The sequence below is a fragment of the Dermacentor variabilis genome, chromosome 8, assembly GCF_050947875.1.
Source record: "Dermacentor variabilis isolate Ectoservices chromosome 8, ASM5094787v1, whole genome shotgun sequence".
In the NCBI taxonomy this organism is placed as follows: Eukaryota; Metazoa; Arthropoda; class Arachnida; order Ixodida; family Ixodidae; genus Dermacentor; species Dermacentor variabilis.
Genome location: NC_134575.1, coordinates 8,897,044 through 8,913,102, shown reverse-complemented (window position 1 = coordinate 8,913,102; position 16,059 = coordinate 8,897,044). Strand labels below are relative to the sequence as shown.

At 46.0% G+C, this 16,059-nt stretch overlaps 1 protein-coding gene across 1 annotated transcript in view; it reads left to right on the top strand.

Moving 5' to 3' along the window:
- Positions 1-13,212, top strand: part of Trm1 (tRNA methyltransferase 1) — a 36,360-nt gene extending 23,148 nt beyond the window's left edge. Inside the window, exons 13-15 of the mRNA XM_075701069.1 lie at positions 1,608-1,727; positions 11,323-11,428; positions 13,107-13,212. Coding sequence (XP_075557184.1) covers positions 1,608-1,727; positions 11,323-11,428; positions 13,107-13,205 — 325 coding nt within the window. The 3' untranslated portion in view covers positions 13,206-13,212. The remainder of the gene's footprint in view (positions 1-1,607; positions 1,728-11,322; positions 11,429-13,106) is intronic.
- The last annotated feature ends 2,847 nt before the right edge of the window (positions 13,213-16,059 follow it).

Sequence of the window (16,059 nt, the reverse complement as noted above, 5' to 3'; positions counted from 1 at the left end):
TTCTTTTTTTTTATTATTAGAGATTCCAATTCTTCTTAAGGACTTCACGCTAGAAAAATTTACCGTAATTTTTCTAGGGTGACCGTAAAGTGAGAAAAAAATATTTTGTGTTGGTATATCTGCAGTCTTCATTCATGAATAACAACAATAAAAAGGAAATAAACTTATCAGAATTAAAAATTTGATGCATTTTTATGCACATAGTTCAAGGCTTTGAATATCCGCACACGAAAATATTTCGCAAGTCTCAAATGTTCCTGCTCTTACACTAATACGTACATCCATAGCGTAGTCGAACTACGAAGGTGCGCGCACTCAAGAAAACTGTTTGGTTGTGTGCGCATCAAAAAAAGCCACACGTGTGACAAACTTCCGCTAATCTTCATCTTATTGCCAACCAGCTAGAGCAGTTAGTTCTCACGGGTCTTAAAAAAGAAAAAAAGAAACGGAAACGCATGCACGGCGGCATCCTTCCTATGCGCATCCCTGTGAGCACTAAACGAGCTAGAAACAAGCGGTTGCCCTTTGAGCGATTAGTTATGAGATAGTCATCACTTTTGCAAGCGCAAAAAGCCGAAACCGCCCGCGAAGCAAAATCCAAATGTCTGCCCGCATGCACATGCACCAATGCACGAGCGGTAGTATATATACGTTCGGGAGCAAACTAGCGCTAAAGCAAACCATGCAACGAAAACCGAGAGAGGGAGGCGCGTGAAAAAAATTCCTTGTATCCCGACATAGTGGCAGCACATGACAGAAAAAAAAAAGTTAGGAAATTGGCGTGCTTTTTAAACGTACAGACTGCGCCGTAAATATACGGCATCGACCATTTTCGGACTTGTTCGCGGCGCCATATATTTACGTCATTGACCGTCAAAGGGTTAAGTGTAAATACATTTCCACTCCGTGAAGGTAGACTGCTGATTCTACTTTTTCTGATTGCCTGAATCAGAGGCATGCTATATTTACCCTTTTAAAAATTTGGTGCATGTTAGATTGAAGGGTACACTGAATCAGGTAAATGCTGCCAATTGATGAGACACTCATATACATTATGTGTGTCTGCCCGTGCTACATTGCTGCGGGGCAAGTGTTGTGCAGAGTCATGTACCAATAGGATAATCATCCACTATCAGAACTGAAAGCTCTAGGCCAGTACTCCCAAAGAATATCCGCACAAAAGGTCTTATTCGCACTGCTGAGAATCCTGTGGTCGACAGGGCTTCACGATAGGTTTTAAGAAGGCTGCCCCATACCGCTATGTAGTGTATGCAGTTTGTTTGTTCTCGTCTCTCCTTATCTCTCCCTGTCCCCCTTCCACTCTCTTTCTCTTTTTATCCCCGTACTTCCCCCTGGGAACTACCTCTGGTTAACCTCCCTGCCTTTCTTTGCATCTTTTCTCTCTCTCTCTGCCAAATGAAACTGCAGTGTTTTTGGGCATTTTTTCTCCCATTTCTTTCATTCAACCTGCCGGGTATTTCAACCAATTCTGTCGGTCCCATCAAGGTTGACTTAACGGAAGTCGACTGTACTATACAGAGAAATCAGGAGTTGAGAGGACAAGCAATCAGTCTCACAAGGCAGGGGTGATGGGGCTTGTTGTGCAGTTCACAAGTGAATTTTTCAATCCATCCCGATGCCAATCCTTCGTCACGGGAGCAGCAGCTGCTGAGGTACCAGGTGAATCCAGAACCCTGCTGGGGCCCCAAGGCCAGGGCCAAGACCAGGTGAGGAGGGCTCGTGGCCTGCAGCAAGCTACCATGGTGCCGCAGACTCTAGTATTGTTTAAGCTTTAGTATTCTTGATAACTGTTTGACATCAATGTGTGCACCTTCCTCAACCAATCAATGATACCAACTATTGGCTGATGACATGAGAATGCTTTGGCAGCCGGGAGAAGTGAATTTACGCAGATTTGTTGACCATTTTTTGAGACATTTAGGGGACCATGAAAGAATGCCTTGAATATAATTGGGCAGCCCAAAGAACGAGCTATAAGAGAAAAAAAATAGTTTAATTGTTTACAACACCGATATTACAAAAACCTGTTTTCAGACTTTTGCACAAAAATTTGTTCCATTGTTTACAACACTGACAGTATGGAAAGCTTTTTTTTTAGACATTCTTGCATAGGAATGTTGCTTACAACGCTGGCAGTATGGAAAACGGTCTTTTGCACGGTGTTGTGCTTGAAATTTTGCAATGGCAAAGGCCGCAAAGATGCATTGCATTTGCCTGTCACGCATTTTCACAATGCTGCTAAGTGGAGATGCCACACATGGCCTTTATAGCACAACACTGGCAGATTAGGCTGTGTTGCATTAATTCAGTTTTATGCCTGGTCTTGAGCTTTCACTGTTGTGCCCAGTAATAGGCACTCGCATGGCTGATCACCTGCAAACGCAAACCTCGATTCTATGGCAGACAGTCTAGTTCACGCACATGTTCTCAGGCGGGATAGCTGATGATGAGCACTAGTACAATTATACTGGCAGCCCACAATCCCTTGTAGGCTGAATATTTACCGGGTGTGAGCCCTGAGGTCACAAAAACCCCTTGGCAGAATGGAGAGGCACTCAAAAGGCCAAGAGATCTATTCACCAACAATCTCATGATGCTTGCATTATGCTGTGAATGCAGTCTAACCTTGTGATAAGAAAGTCACATTCGACACGAAAACAACTTTATTACATCCAAATATTCGTTATAAGCATCCACATCAATATTGGCAAAAAGGAGATTGTGAATTATATATTTAATTTCTTAATTGTGATAATTCGTTATATCCATGTTTGTTATATTGAGGTTTAACTGTATGTGTGTCTGAGCTGTGATGAAAGTTCAGTTGAAACATGGCACTTACTGCAGCTACCACATTAGTTTGTTTTTCCTCAGCAGAGATTGCCTAAATCTCATTGCGCCTTGTGTCTCATGGTCACATAGGCATCTGTGTACCGTGATGCATTGTGCATATTCTATTCAACTGTTTCCCAATCTGCTTGCCTATTCTCTGTCTCATTCTATTTAACTTGACCCAGCATACATACTTGTGCAGCTTAGGTGCTTTCCACTGACTTCTTCGCTATCATAGACCTTAGTAATTGTCCTGTGCTACACTATGGAAATACAGTTTGAAGTGCTGGGACTTGTTTAATACTTTCGAGCTTCACTTTCAGAGCTATATTATATGTACTTTTTTTTATTTATTTACAATACTGCCAGTCTCTGCTGAGACCATAGCAACATATATAGACTAAACTGTGCACATGACTGCTTGAAGGCTCTAGCAGGTAATTGGTTGACAAAATGTGATTAAACAAGGCTTGAATGTTAATTAGATCGCATAGTAAGTTTGCACATTACAAGGTATCATCTTCTGCTCCATGTGCTATTTTTTCATAGTAATGTGTAGACATTCTGCTACACACTTGTTCACTGTCCTCAATGGCTGCTGGTGAAAATTATTCACAAAAGAATGGTCGTACATGTGTTAGAACTATGGCTGGGAGTGACTGTGGTTAACCTGTATGCTTTTTTCTCCTTTTTTATTCTTGAAGATATCATGCGATGTCAAGTCTTTATGTTTAGTGTTGAATATGCATTAGAGCGGGAAGCTACTCAATGACATACATATTTTGTGCTCTGGAGCTAGACAGGACACAAAGTGGACAAAACACAAGTAAGACAGGAACGACAAAGGAATACTACAAACAATTAACTCTATAAAGACATGCGAAGTCCCTATCCTCTCTACACAAACACAACAACCCAGAACTTAAAATACTGTTTGTGGGGGCTTTGGATCTCACAGGAGTACTGACCACCGTGGGTTCGAGCTTAGCGAGCCACAGGGCCGCATCAGCCGTCAGCCTCTAGCGCCACTGCTTGCGAGCTTAGGCCGCAAGGGGCTACCGAGCGATGCGCGCAAGAACACAGTATTGCCCTGAGTTGATAGAAAATGTTTATTGTATCCGGCAGTACCTGACACTGCACAAACACCCGGTCTCAAGGCGGCGGGGAACGAAAGAGGTCACGCACCAAGGGTGAAAAACACAGTCAGGGGCGCCTATAGCAAGTTGCTGCAAGAGCACGGGCTCAACCTGGGACAGGCCGCTAGGGAATGTCCCAACGGCTGTGCTACTTGCTCTCGCGATAACCGATGGGCCAACTCGCGAGAGCTCAGGCAATCTCCTTTGGCTTAGGCCTCTGATAAGTGCGGCTCGGTGTGGTACGACCTCGTGCGAGCACTAGGCACCCATTCTTCGGCTTAGCGCCCGAACAGGATCAACGCAAGGTTCGCGCTTCCCGCACAGGCAAAGGCACCGTGCGTGAGCTGAAGTCCTAGTCAAAAAGGTGTCAGCGGGTGAGAGGAAGCATGTACGTATTCGGCACAGTCCCAAGGGAGAAGAGCCACGTTACCGCCATGAGAATAGCCGCCAGAAGCCACCTCGTGATGTCAGAACCCTTGCCCTCTCTGCGAACCATCGCGAGTGGAGCGCCACTACTGACAACTGGTTCGGAGTGAGAAGGGGGCGAGGCATAGGGATGGCAGAACAGGTGAATGCACCCGTGCAATGGCGCATTGGATTCCCAAATCCCCACAAGTTCCTCAGCTCATAATAAGGTAGAGAACAAACAGTCTGACCACCAAATTTGGTGGCAGCCAACTTGACGTGGCCTTAGATGCAAATGTTGTTGCTCCGATGTGATGCAGACATCAGGCTTCATCGCTGTTGCTTGGCTCAGCCAGGTGAAACCTTGGCACACATGGCACGGGACATGGTCAGTAGCACGACCAATCGCTGACATGTCCAGGTGGTTGCCTCCGTGGCACTGGATGGTGTCAAGTGACAGCTTCACAGGACTGGACTGAGGCCAGGGACACTGCCACGGCACTGTAGCCGGGGCTCATAAGCTGACGCTGGCCTTCTCTCGGATGTCCCTTATGTGGTCTGGGTCCCCAATGCTGCTCGTTGACATTGCCTGAGCACAGCTGACAATGCACCTGCACCAGTCCATGCCTACATCAGCAATGTCAGCTCATCGGCCTTCTCTGCCTTTGTCTTTTTTCCAGCTCTTTTCTCACGCTTCACTTGCCTTCTGTTTAGATGACTTTGTTTTTGTCTTCTTTCCTCCTCTTTTTTATCCTTCTTTTTTTTGCCAACTGGCATTGTCATCTTCACACCAAACGCATGTTGCTCACCTGTCACTCATGACGTTATAGTACTGCCCTCAGCAGTGGTCTGAGCTCTCTGCACTCAACATTCCTGCAGCCAAGGAGTTGTGTGCAAGCTATTTAGGTACAATTTTATTGCCAGCGCAAGCAACACGTAATTCCACGCCAAGCGCACTAGCCAGAAACTCTACCCTCTCCAAATTTCTTTCAAAATATTTGTGCCTTTTTACGGAGTCCAAAAAATGCATTCTCAAACCATTTCGGACGAAAAAATTTTCACTTGTGAGGGCCATTTGAGTTCAAACAGTATGAAACAAGGTGCTACAAAAAAATATCACCAAAAATCTCATGCATTGTTGCATGACTTGCATTTTTTAATGATGTGACATTGTGATTTCACTAACTTGAACGATATAAAGATAATCCTGAAACCAAAACCTGGGCTCATCTTCCGTGACCTCAAGACGTACGAGCTGGCACACGCCATTATGGCAGCCATGGGGGCTCCACCGCAGGATTTAAATGTGATGACATGATCATCCACCTCAGACCGGGCTCGAACATCATGATCATCAGCACCATGCTCGAAGAACTAGGGAAATGGCTCGAGAAACTCAAGCAGCTCAAGCTAGACAGCAAGACCCACCCGATATCTGCCTACGTAGCGACCCCCGAATATCTTCTGAAGGGGGTAATTCACAGAATCAAGACAGACGTTACGGATGGCGAAGTCATGGACAACATCCGTGTGCGAACACAAGGAGTGGAGGTGCTCCAGGCCCGACACGTGGAGGGGAGCAAAATGATGCTGCTGACGTTTGACGGGGACGTATTGCCTCGCTACGTCTACCTCTTCAACGGCGAGACACTGTGCATTCCGTACCAGCCAATGAGGCAGTACTGCAGGACCCGCCAGGCAACGAGCCACCGTATGGATGTCTGCCCAAGAGCAGTGACAAACCAGTGCACCCAGTGTGGAATGCAAGACCCAACACAAGACCACGTCTGCGAAACCATTTGTGCCTTCTGCAGTGGGGAACACACTGCCGGAGCACCAGAATGTCACAACAAGCTCAAGAAAATCCAGTCACGAGGCCGATTAAAGCCACAACAGCAGCAGCACCAGAACTGGCCCAAGCAGTGAGCGATCATCAAGCAACGCTGGCTGAGCAAGGAGAGGTAGCACTCAGTCACTTCGGAATGGTCCAAGTCCAGGTCGAGATCGAAGTCTATGGGGCGATCCAGCTCTTCAGAGGCGAGGCAAGCACCGCCCCCTCAACGTAGAAGAAAATGAAACAACAAGCTAACAAAGAAATCGAGGTGAGCTGGGCAGCAATGGCCTCCCAAACCAAACCAGACAACACACTCTCTGCCGAACTAGCGCAGCTAAGAAGAGTATTAGAAATCGCAAGAGTCAGATTAGGCGATTTGGAGAGAGAAAACAGGTAGCTTAAAAAGCAGGTACAAGCACCTGCAATTCAACAGTCACTCCCTCAATCAGATAACACAGTGACGGGGAATAATAGCACTGCCAAGAATGCACAGGAGACACCATTCACGGAGGCAACAGTAAAACACCTGATAGACACGATAGTCCCCCGCCCCACAGAATACATTGATCAGAAATTCGCCGAGCAAGACAAGAAGGTAGACAAAAGAACACAAGCCATGCAAATTGAGTGCAGGCAGCTAATCAGAGAACAAATAACTTTCTATACTATTAGATAAAGGGCAGAAAAGTCCTATTTTAGGCCCGGACTGCACATCTTTGCACAGGGCTCAGTAAGTCATGGCTAGATGCCCCAGGTGTCTTAGGGAAATCACAGAGGTCTGGCAGTGGAACTGCAGAGGGTTCTGGCGTAAAAAGGGAGTGCTAGAGCAGCTGGTGAAGTCCCAACGGACACCACCGGCTACAATAGCACTCCAGGAAGTCAGAACCGTGCCAAGGATGCAGGGCTATGAAACATATACAGCCTCGGAAGAAGAACACAGGGTAGCAACGCTAATACACAGATCTATAACGGTAATGAAACACGATACCGGTGCCGATACGGACATCCCTTAAGTATTAGTAAAAATTCTTTGCAAGTGTCCAGGACGACATGGTGTTTTTCTCCTAAACATCTATAGCACCCTCCCCCCCTCTCCACGCCAAAGGGCAGCGGATTTTACCGAGATAATAGAAGGAGCGATCACAAAAGCACACACCAAACCACTATTAATTGTCGTGGATTTTAATGCAAGGGACCGGGCATGGGGATACACTACCGAAGACGTCAAGGGAAGACAGGTTGTAGAACTTACGGACAGTTGGGACCTACAACTACTCACGGACCCCACAATCCCAAGAAGGATAGGAAATAGCGCACAGACACTAGTCCCGACCTAACAATGGGAAGGAATCTCGTGGGCGCCATGTGGCTGAACACTCTCCACAAGCTGGGGAGATGCTGAATATGTATTCAGCATCTCTTTTAAAACCTGCAAAATTAGAAGGCAGATTGGCATCGCCGGAGTCATGGGTTGGCGCACATACAGGCAACGCACAACAGATGCAGATCTCGACATAGGAACCCTGGACGAATAGTGTGATAACCTCCGCAGGCAAAAAAAGGCGGTCACCAATAAGGTAGCCACCACAGAGGAAGTTCTAGGCGTCGATCCGCATCTGCTCCACCTTTGGGAAGCCTGCGGAGGGCTCACTAAATGGTGGGAGAGGCAAAAGCTAAATAGGAAACTCAAAACCGGCATTGCTGAAATCACAAAGGAGGCAGAAGACTGTGCCCTAGAATTGGCTGAAAGTAATTGGAAGAAACTCTGCGACAGTCTGGATGGAACGCTGAGTATGAGAAAAACCTGGCGAATACTCAGAACCATCATAGACTCAACCAAAACCACGGAGTAAGACATTTAGGAGGTGAAACTCCCGTCAGCGCGAGCGAGCGCGGGCAACCAGATAAGGTCACAATTGTTGTACGTGCCGACGGGGCCATATACAGTGGCAGCGCCATGCGGCGCATCGTAGAAGCCGCAGTGAAAAAAAAAAAATGCAGCGCCCGGGCAGGCTGCTCTGGCGTGCTCTCAACGACGGTAATTTCTTTCCAGGCTGCCAGGTGCTTCCAGCACGATAACGGCTCCGCGGGCTTGTGACTTTTTCTGGTCGCCACAAATAGCGGAGTTTCCTCTCCTAAATGTTTCTTGCTCCGTGACCAAAACTAAGGGTGAAAACAATAAGGCGTTAGAATGCCTGCTCCATACAGGTATGCAGGCGCGGAGGAGGAATTGCTGGCCAAGGTGGAGGCGAAATGCTTTGGAGGAGACATATCACCCCTTCCCTACGACGCAGAATATCAAGGGAAACCCAACCATACGTTGCACACCCCCATTAGCGAATTCAAGGTCCGCGCGGCTATCGGGTGCATGACAAAGAATATGGCAGCGGGATTGGACAAACTCACCAAGGCAATGATCAGAAATATGAGCGACTGCTCAATCACGGCCTTTACAAAATTCTTTAACGAGCACTGGGCATGAGGCACCATCCATCACAACAGTGGAAACATGCCAAGGTAGTCCTAATTTGAAGCCCGGCAAGAAATTGGAGGTAGCAAACATGCAGCCCGTCTCCCTCATGTCATGTCTAGGCAAATTATACGAGAATGTGATAAGCAAACAGCTGCAGGACCATCTCGAAAACAATGACCTATTGCCACACAACACCTTTGGCTTCAGGCCCCACCTCTCGGCTCAGGCACCTTCCTCCAGCTGAAAGAGGAGGTGCTGATGCAACCCCCAGCAGGATGTGAGCACATTGTCGTGGCAGTCGACATAAAAGGCGCCTTTGACAATGTGAGCCATCAGGGGATCTTGGACGGCCTCACCGACACAAAATGCAGGGAAAGAATCTACAAATACATTAGGGCCTTCCTGAATCGTTGCACGGCTGAAATCAAGATCGGCACCCTAGAGTCACGATTAATACAAGTGCCACATCGCGGAAGGTAGTAATCTCTCCGACCCTCTTCAATGTAGCCATGCTAAGCCTAGCTAGGACACTCCAGAACCAGCCGTGTATACGGTCCACCATGTATGCGGACGACATCATGGTCTGGCCGACCATAGGCTCGCTGGAGCAAAAGAAGGAGAGACTGCAGGAAACCGCATAGCTAATCGAGGCATACGTAACGGAATGCGGCATGCAGTGCACCCCACAGAAATCAGAGCTAATCAGGATGTGGAAAGGCAAGGGCAGCCGATCGGTCCCAATGGACATGCAACACAAATTAGAGGTCTACATGGCTGGGACAAAGATACAGGAGAAAACGATCATCCGCATCCTGGGCATGTGGCTTCAGTCAAACCAAAGATGCACCTTAAACCTCAACCGCATTCAGACATCCGTAAAACAGGTGTCTAGAATGATCAGAAGGGTCACCAGTGCAAAGATCGGCATGAGAGAAAACGACACAATTCGGCTTGTCAGAAGTCTAGTCGAAACTAGAATTCTATACAGTCTTCTGTACAACTTGCTAAAGATGGAGACTGCGTCTAATGAAACTTGTCTGCGGGTAGCTTACAGAACGGCCCTGCAGCTCCCCCAAACGGCCTCAACGGAACTCCTTATGGCCCTTGGGGTCTCGAATACATTTGACGAACTCATGGAGGCACAGCTCAATGTGCAAAAGCTAAGGTTCACACAGTCAACAACGGGATGAGACATTCTACGCAGACTGGGTTTCCGAGGTTGCGCAGAAATTCAGAACAGGCAGTCGGACCTGAAAACTGTCCAGAGGGACAAAATCACCGTTGCTCCAATCCCAAAAGGGATGGACCCTGTCCTAAACCCGGGACGCAGAGAGGCTAAGACCAAACACTACAAGAAAACATACGAGGGCAAGAGTAACACTTACTACACTGACACCACCATACGCGGAGCATGTACACCATGGTTTATAATTACAGTGATAGATGGCATTTACAGAGAAGTAACAAGCACCACAGTGCTGGCCTACATCATCTGCAAGGCCGAGGAGATAGCCATTGCTACAGCTATTGCGGCGCACACCAACACAAGTGAGGAAGCCCACATCCTGACGGACTCCATGCAGGCGTGTAGCAACTACTGAAACGGTAGGATCTGCATGGCAGTCGCCAAGGTAATAAATAAAATCAAGAACCTTGGTGCAATCAATCTCATCTGGATACCGGGTCATACTGGCATCGGGGGGAATTGAACTTGCCCACGTGGTGGCCACCGCACATATGAGTGGTGCCTTGAACCCGAACCGGTAGACTGGAGCCGATTGGCAATTCTTGAATATTACAAAAGGATTCGAATTATGTTTGCATCGCCCCATCGGAAACAAAGCAAAGCGGAACAAGTAACTTGGAGGAAGCTGCAAACCAAAACTTACCCATGCTTGCATCTCTTACACAATATAGATAAACAGCGATATCCAGATGAGTGCCCATGGTGTGGGGCCGAGCCCACGCTGGACCACATCACAAGGGAATGCGCCAAGGCTCCTTACGACAACACTCACAAAACCACAATGTGAGAGGGAAGGGAGGCCCTGCTCTCCAGCTCAGAGGAGGCAGCCCAGAGGGCCGCCACAGTCTAGGCAAGCCGCAGAGGACAGCCAGTGGAGCCCTAGAATAGGACCCCCACCAGCCTGAAGACCGCTCGTCCTATTTTATACAATAAATGTTTTCTGCTACTACTCACTAAAAGATGATTTCAAACAGTACTGTGTTGTTTTTCTTCCTTTAACACGAAGTTAAAAATGCCCAAACTATAGCATTTCTGAGAATTATTCACAATAAAATGGTCATATTAGAAGAACTACAGCTGGGAATGACTGTGGTTAACTTGTATGCCTTTTCCCCTCTTCATTCCATTGTACAGTAATGGAGAGAGATTTGTAAGTCAGTGTGGACTCATTTTGTTTGAAGGAACAGCACAAAGAGGGGTGGAAAGCAAACAAAAAGTTCCAAGTTTTATAGCTTTCACAGTGCTCTTACTAGCCTTTGCCACCACACCATAGTGTGTCAAATATTTTACGTTTCTGGATGTTGAAGGAAGTCCTTGTACTACTTCATTGCATGACCAGAGTGTAGAACTAACATGGAAGCATTGCCACCTGCAGTTTATGGGCAGACAAGGAAGTTGAGAAGAGCCGGAGGTTACAGGGGAAGCGCAAGTTGAAAGAGGCTTCAGCCGATGAGACATCCGCAGCCAAATTGCCATCAGTGGTGAGCCTCTCAGACTTTCTTCAGAGCTGATGTATACTATGCTTCATACATAGCAGGCAACACTACAAAAGTTTGAGAGCCTTTCTCACTGTTTCCATTCAGGACAAAAAATAATGTGTTGCATATGAAAGAAAGATAAAGGTACGTATCATGTGAATCAATATTGCAATAAGTCTCGTATTGTTATGTCATAAAACATCACATTTATTACATGGAAGGTGTCGCTGAGCACCAAGACATTGCATTCCCTCTGTTATTTGCCCTACTTACAAATCCTTTGTTTTTCTAATTTTAGACTGTAACTTCCTTTCACTAAAATTAATAATAATGAGCTTGCAAAAAAGTTGAAGAAATACTGCTCAATTTTTATTTAACAATGATGGGTGTACCTCGGTGACCTCTCAAAGGAAGCAAATTTGCCTCCTTTAAATTAGTGGAGCCGTTCGTATCACCCTAAGTTTCCTTAACAGCTAGTAACAGGACACTGTTAGGATGACACTGCAACTTGGATTTCTTTCTCATCTGGGTATACCAACTGGCAGCTACATGACCTGCCGGTAGCACCCTGTCATTCTTCTGTTTTCATTCTTTTCCAGAACAGCGACTGAATGACAGTCGTAGTAGTAATGTAGTTTTAGAAAATAAACAAATCTTTTGCCAATACCTCAGTCGACTTCTTTTACCTTTAACACTCTTTTGATATGCATTCCCTTTGATACATTGTGTTGGTTGAATATGTATAAATTAAATTAAATTCTGGTGTTTTACATAGCCAAAACAATCATCTGATTATGAGCCACACCGTAGTGGGGGACTCCGGAATTTTGACCACCTGGGTTTCTTTAACGGGCACCTAAATCTAAGTATACGGGTGTTTTCGCATTTCACCCTCATCAACATGTGCCCGCTGTGGCCGGGATTTGATCCTGCGACCTCGTGCTTAGCAGCCCGACACCATAGCCACTAAGCAACCACGGGGTTGGTTGGATATCTTGCTATCTGTAACCTATACTTGCACAATTAATTCAACTTTTTCTGCTTTGCAAGTAGCTTTTAAGATTTTTTCTTTTCTTTCTTCCTTTAGATATATTGCTGCTATGCTTAGAGAGACACTAAATAGAAAAATAAATTTAGCTGTATGTATTAGTAAATTGTGCTAACAATACGAAAGAAGCCACTCTTACCTTGAAAGGAGGTTTGGCAAGCTAGAAAAGATGCGAAATTGAAATGCAGGTGGCAACGCAAGCATGAAGTTCCCGCACCAGCTTGCAGTGGCTTAAATAATTTTGACAGCATATCCACAGGCCTAGTTAATTGTTGATGATGCATAATTAGCAGGTTTCAAGAACTTCTTCTGTGCCAACATCGTGCATATAGAGCAAAATAGGTTGACGTCTGTGACATCACTGGCGCCGGGGTTTCAGTGCAAACTTCATAAAATGCAACTTTGACCTTCATCTTCTCCTCTAATAATCAAACCGTTACAGCAACATTAACAAAAATATAGTTTTCGAACAAGCCTTGTCTAAATTGGTTTAGTGTTTCTCTTGAATGTCCCTTTAAAGTGTTGTTTTCAATGTTTTTGCTAATTGCCATTCTGTTATTGCTAACCTGCCAAAATCCTCAGTAAGGAGGCAGTAGTATTTATGATCAAGTGCATTCATGTTCTTGCCTGCAGGCTGCAGGAGACCCCTCTGATCAAGAACAGCAAGAGAAGACAACAGAGTGCACTGATGTCCTTGAATCTGAAGATATGCAGGATGCAACTAAAAGCTAGACTGCAATCTTTGGCTCTTGCATTTACTGGGGCCTTTTGTTGCATAACTTCACTTCTAGAGGGAGCGACAAGCTGATGAACTTTATGTTGCCATCCATCTACATGGGCTTCCAACTTTTGACAACTATATCCTAGTACACTGAGCCACTTTGCTGTGTGCCTTGCGCTTACAGGTATTACAGTTGTATCTGTAAACGTGTAGAGTTCGAGCAGATACATCTTCCCTGGTGCAGTCGGGTGCAGAACCTGTATTTTTGCGAAAAACTACCGCAGGTGAAGAAATACTGCCAAATCCAATTGCCACTGGTACAGCGTGTCTCTAAGTGCACAGAAAGAAGATGGGAAGTTGTTTTGACATATTTACAAATACTTAACACACTTTCATTCATATGTGACAACAGTGCGCTTTGACTGGAGGGGCCCCTCTTTCCAGCCCTGGTATAATGTGACATCCACTACCTGCGTGGTTGCAGTGGACCTGCTCTCATGCGATAAGCTGGTGCCATTCTTTTTTACATTGACAGTTTAACATGGTTGTAACAATGCGGTGGTTTGCTTGCTTCTGAAGTTACAACAGTGGAATCTCGATAAACGGAAATCGCTTAGATGGAACTGCCTCTTAAACAGAAATACCGTCCTCATGGTTGGTTGGTTTTTTATTCATGCAATTTTATTCAGATTTGTCTCTCAGTAAATGGAACTTCTGATAAACAAAACCAATTTCTCTGGCCCCTTGAGGTTCCGTTTAAAGAGAGTCCACTGTATATCTAGATATGCATATGTGAATGACATGACATGCTAAGACATGAATTTTGGATACGATTTGACATGCAGCACAAAACACGAAGGGTTGGCTTTTCTGCAGCAATTTGGAGTTCTATGTGACTGCAAATGGCAGTGGAGCATCGCTACATTGCTTCAATGCTAATTGCATTAGCATCGATAGTCATCGTGAGATGGGTTCTGCCGTGATTTTTATTTATAACATTGTGCAAGCCCTTTAAGGCACCAAGCAGGAGGGCATAAGCTACATACAAAAACGAAACGGAAAAGCTGCATAAATGCAAAACCTAAAGGACAATAAGTTTTAGTAATGAAACAATTCAATAAGAGTACAAGACACAGCCAAGCAAGTAAATATTCAAAGAAAGAAAGAACTCAGCAAATGCACATATAAAGAACACAAAACAAGTTTAGCCACTTATTTCTCAATGTCATCAGTGCTACTTAAATATGTTGCAGGTAAGTTGTTCCAATCTGTTATTGTACGCAGAAAAAAAAAGAATATTTAAAAAGGTTACTGCTGGTGATATGAGGTGTTATAAGGTACAACATGTTGATGCCTTGTTCGCCAGACTACTAGTGGTTTCAGGTAAGGTTGTGGACCAAGAGAAACTAGGGAATGGTCCAGTTTGCTGTCCTGTACAGGTCAAAGAGAAAGGAAATCGAAACAGGGGAAAGAAGAAAAGATGCGCACAAAAATATGAGGTGGCACGCATTTCTGTTGGTCTATCTCACAGAGCCATAGACTGCACGACCCAAACCGGTACTTGTGAGGTTTCAGGCTAACACACCAGGTACCAGCCAGCTAAGGTCTAGAGTGTGAAGCATAAATTGTCCCCCCCTCTCCATTTCACACAGAAAGCGTGATATAGAGAGGGGGGGGGACATTGCTGGTTCATTTGACTCATCCCACCTGCAGTGGCTACATATCTATGCGGGCGAGATGCAGCGGAGTCACTTGGCTTGCTGGCATCCGGTACGGCTGCTCAGCATGTCACCCCCCTCTCCCTTTTTTGTGGCTACTCCCTTCTATTTCTTAATGCACATTTTGTATAGTGAATGTGAAAATAACTTCAGAGGGCAGCGCTCCTGTTGTTGCCTAAAATATAAAATTTATTTTTGTTTAAAGAAAAACATGCAATATGATGGCAGTTTGACATGTCACATTTTGTAAGCACCCGACCTTGCCTTCATCAGGAACATTGAGAACGTGGGCTGGGAAACACCGTCATGGAGTTCAGCAGTAACCACTACATTCTCAAGACCAACTTCAAGGTGTCTCGAAGTAGGGTCAGGGAATTCATGTTCATCGATTGGCACCATTTTTGCAAGATTCGCAAAGAACCCGGCAGAGCCAGGGCACCTGCCACTCACGAAGAATGGTGTGAAGGCGTCCGGAATGACGCTTCCGCGGTCACCAAGAAAGTGGAAACCGATCTCGACATCGAGCGGATGGACAGCAGACTCGCCCACCTGATTGAGGCCAAAAACACCCTGCTCCGCTGATGGAAGGGTCAAAGGCTCAATCACAGACTCCGAAAGAAGATCTCGGCGCTCAACAAGGTCATCGATGACCACTGCAAGGCGCTATGCCAGCAGCAATGGGACGAGCTCTGCAAATCCATCGACGGACAGATGCACAACGGCAAATCCTGGGGTATGCTGAAGCACCTTCTCGATGAAAGTGGCTCGAAGTCAAATCAGAGACATATGTTGGCCCGAGTCCTTCAGGAAGTCACCAGGTCTCACACGGTCGATGAACTCGTCTCAAAACTCATACAGAAGTACTTGCCCGCCTGTCGCAATGGAGATCCGATGACCCAACTCCCGGACTACCGAGGCCCTCCACGCACCGAGCTCGACGAAGACTTCTCGATTGCCAAGGTCAGACAGGCCATATTCGCGCTCAACCACAAGTCTGCACCAGGTCCAGACAGAGTCACCAACAGAATGTTGAGGAACCTCGACGACATGTTGATCATCTTTCCGACCGACAAGATCAATGAGTCCTGGAAGAGTGGCGTTGTCCCTGCAGAATGGAACATGGCCTGCATGGTGCTCATTCCGAAGC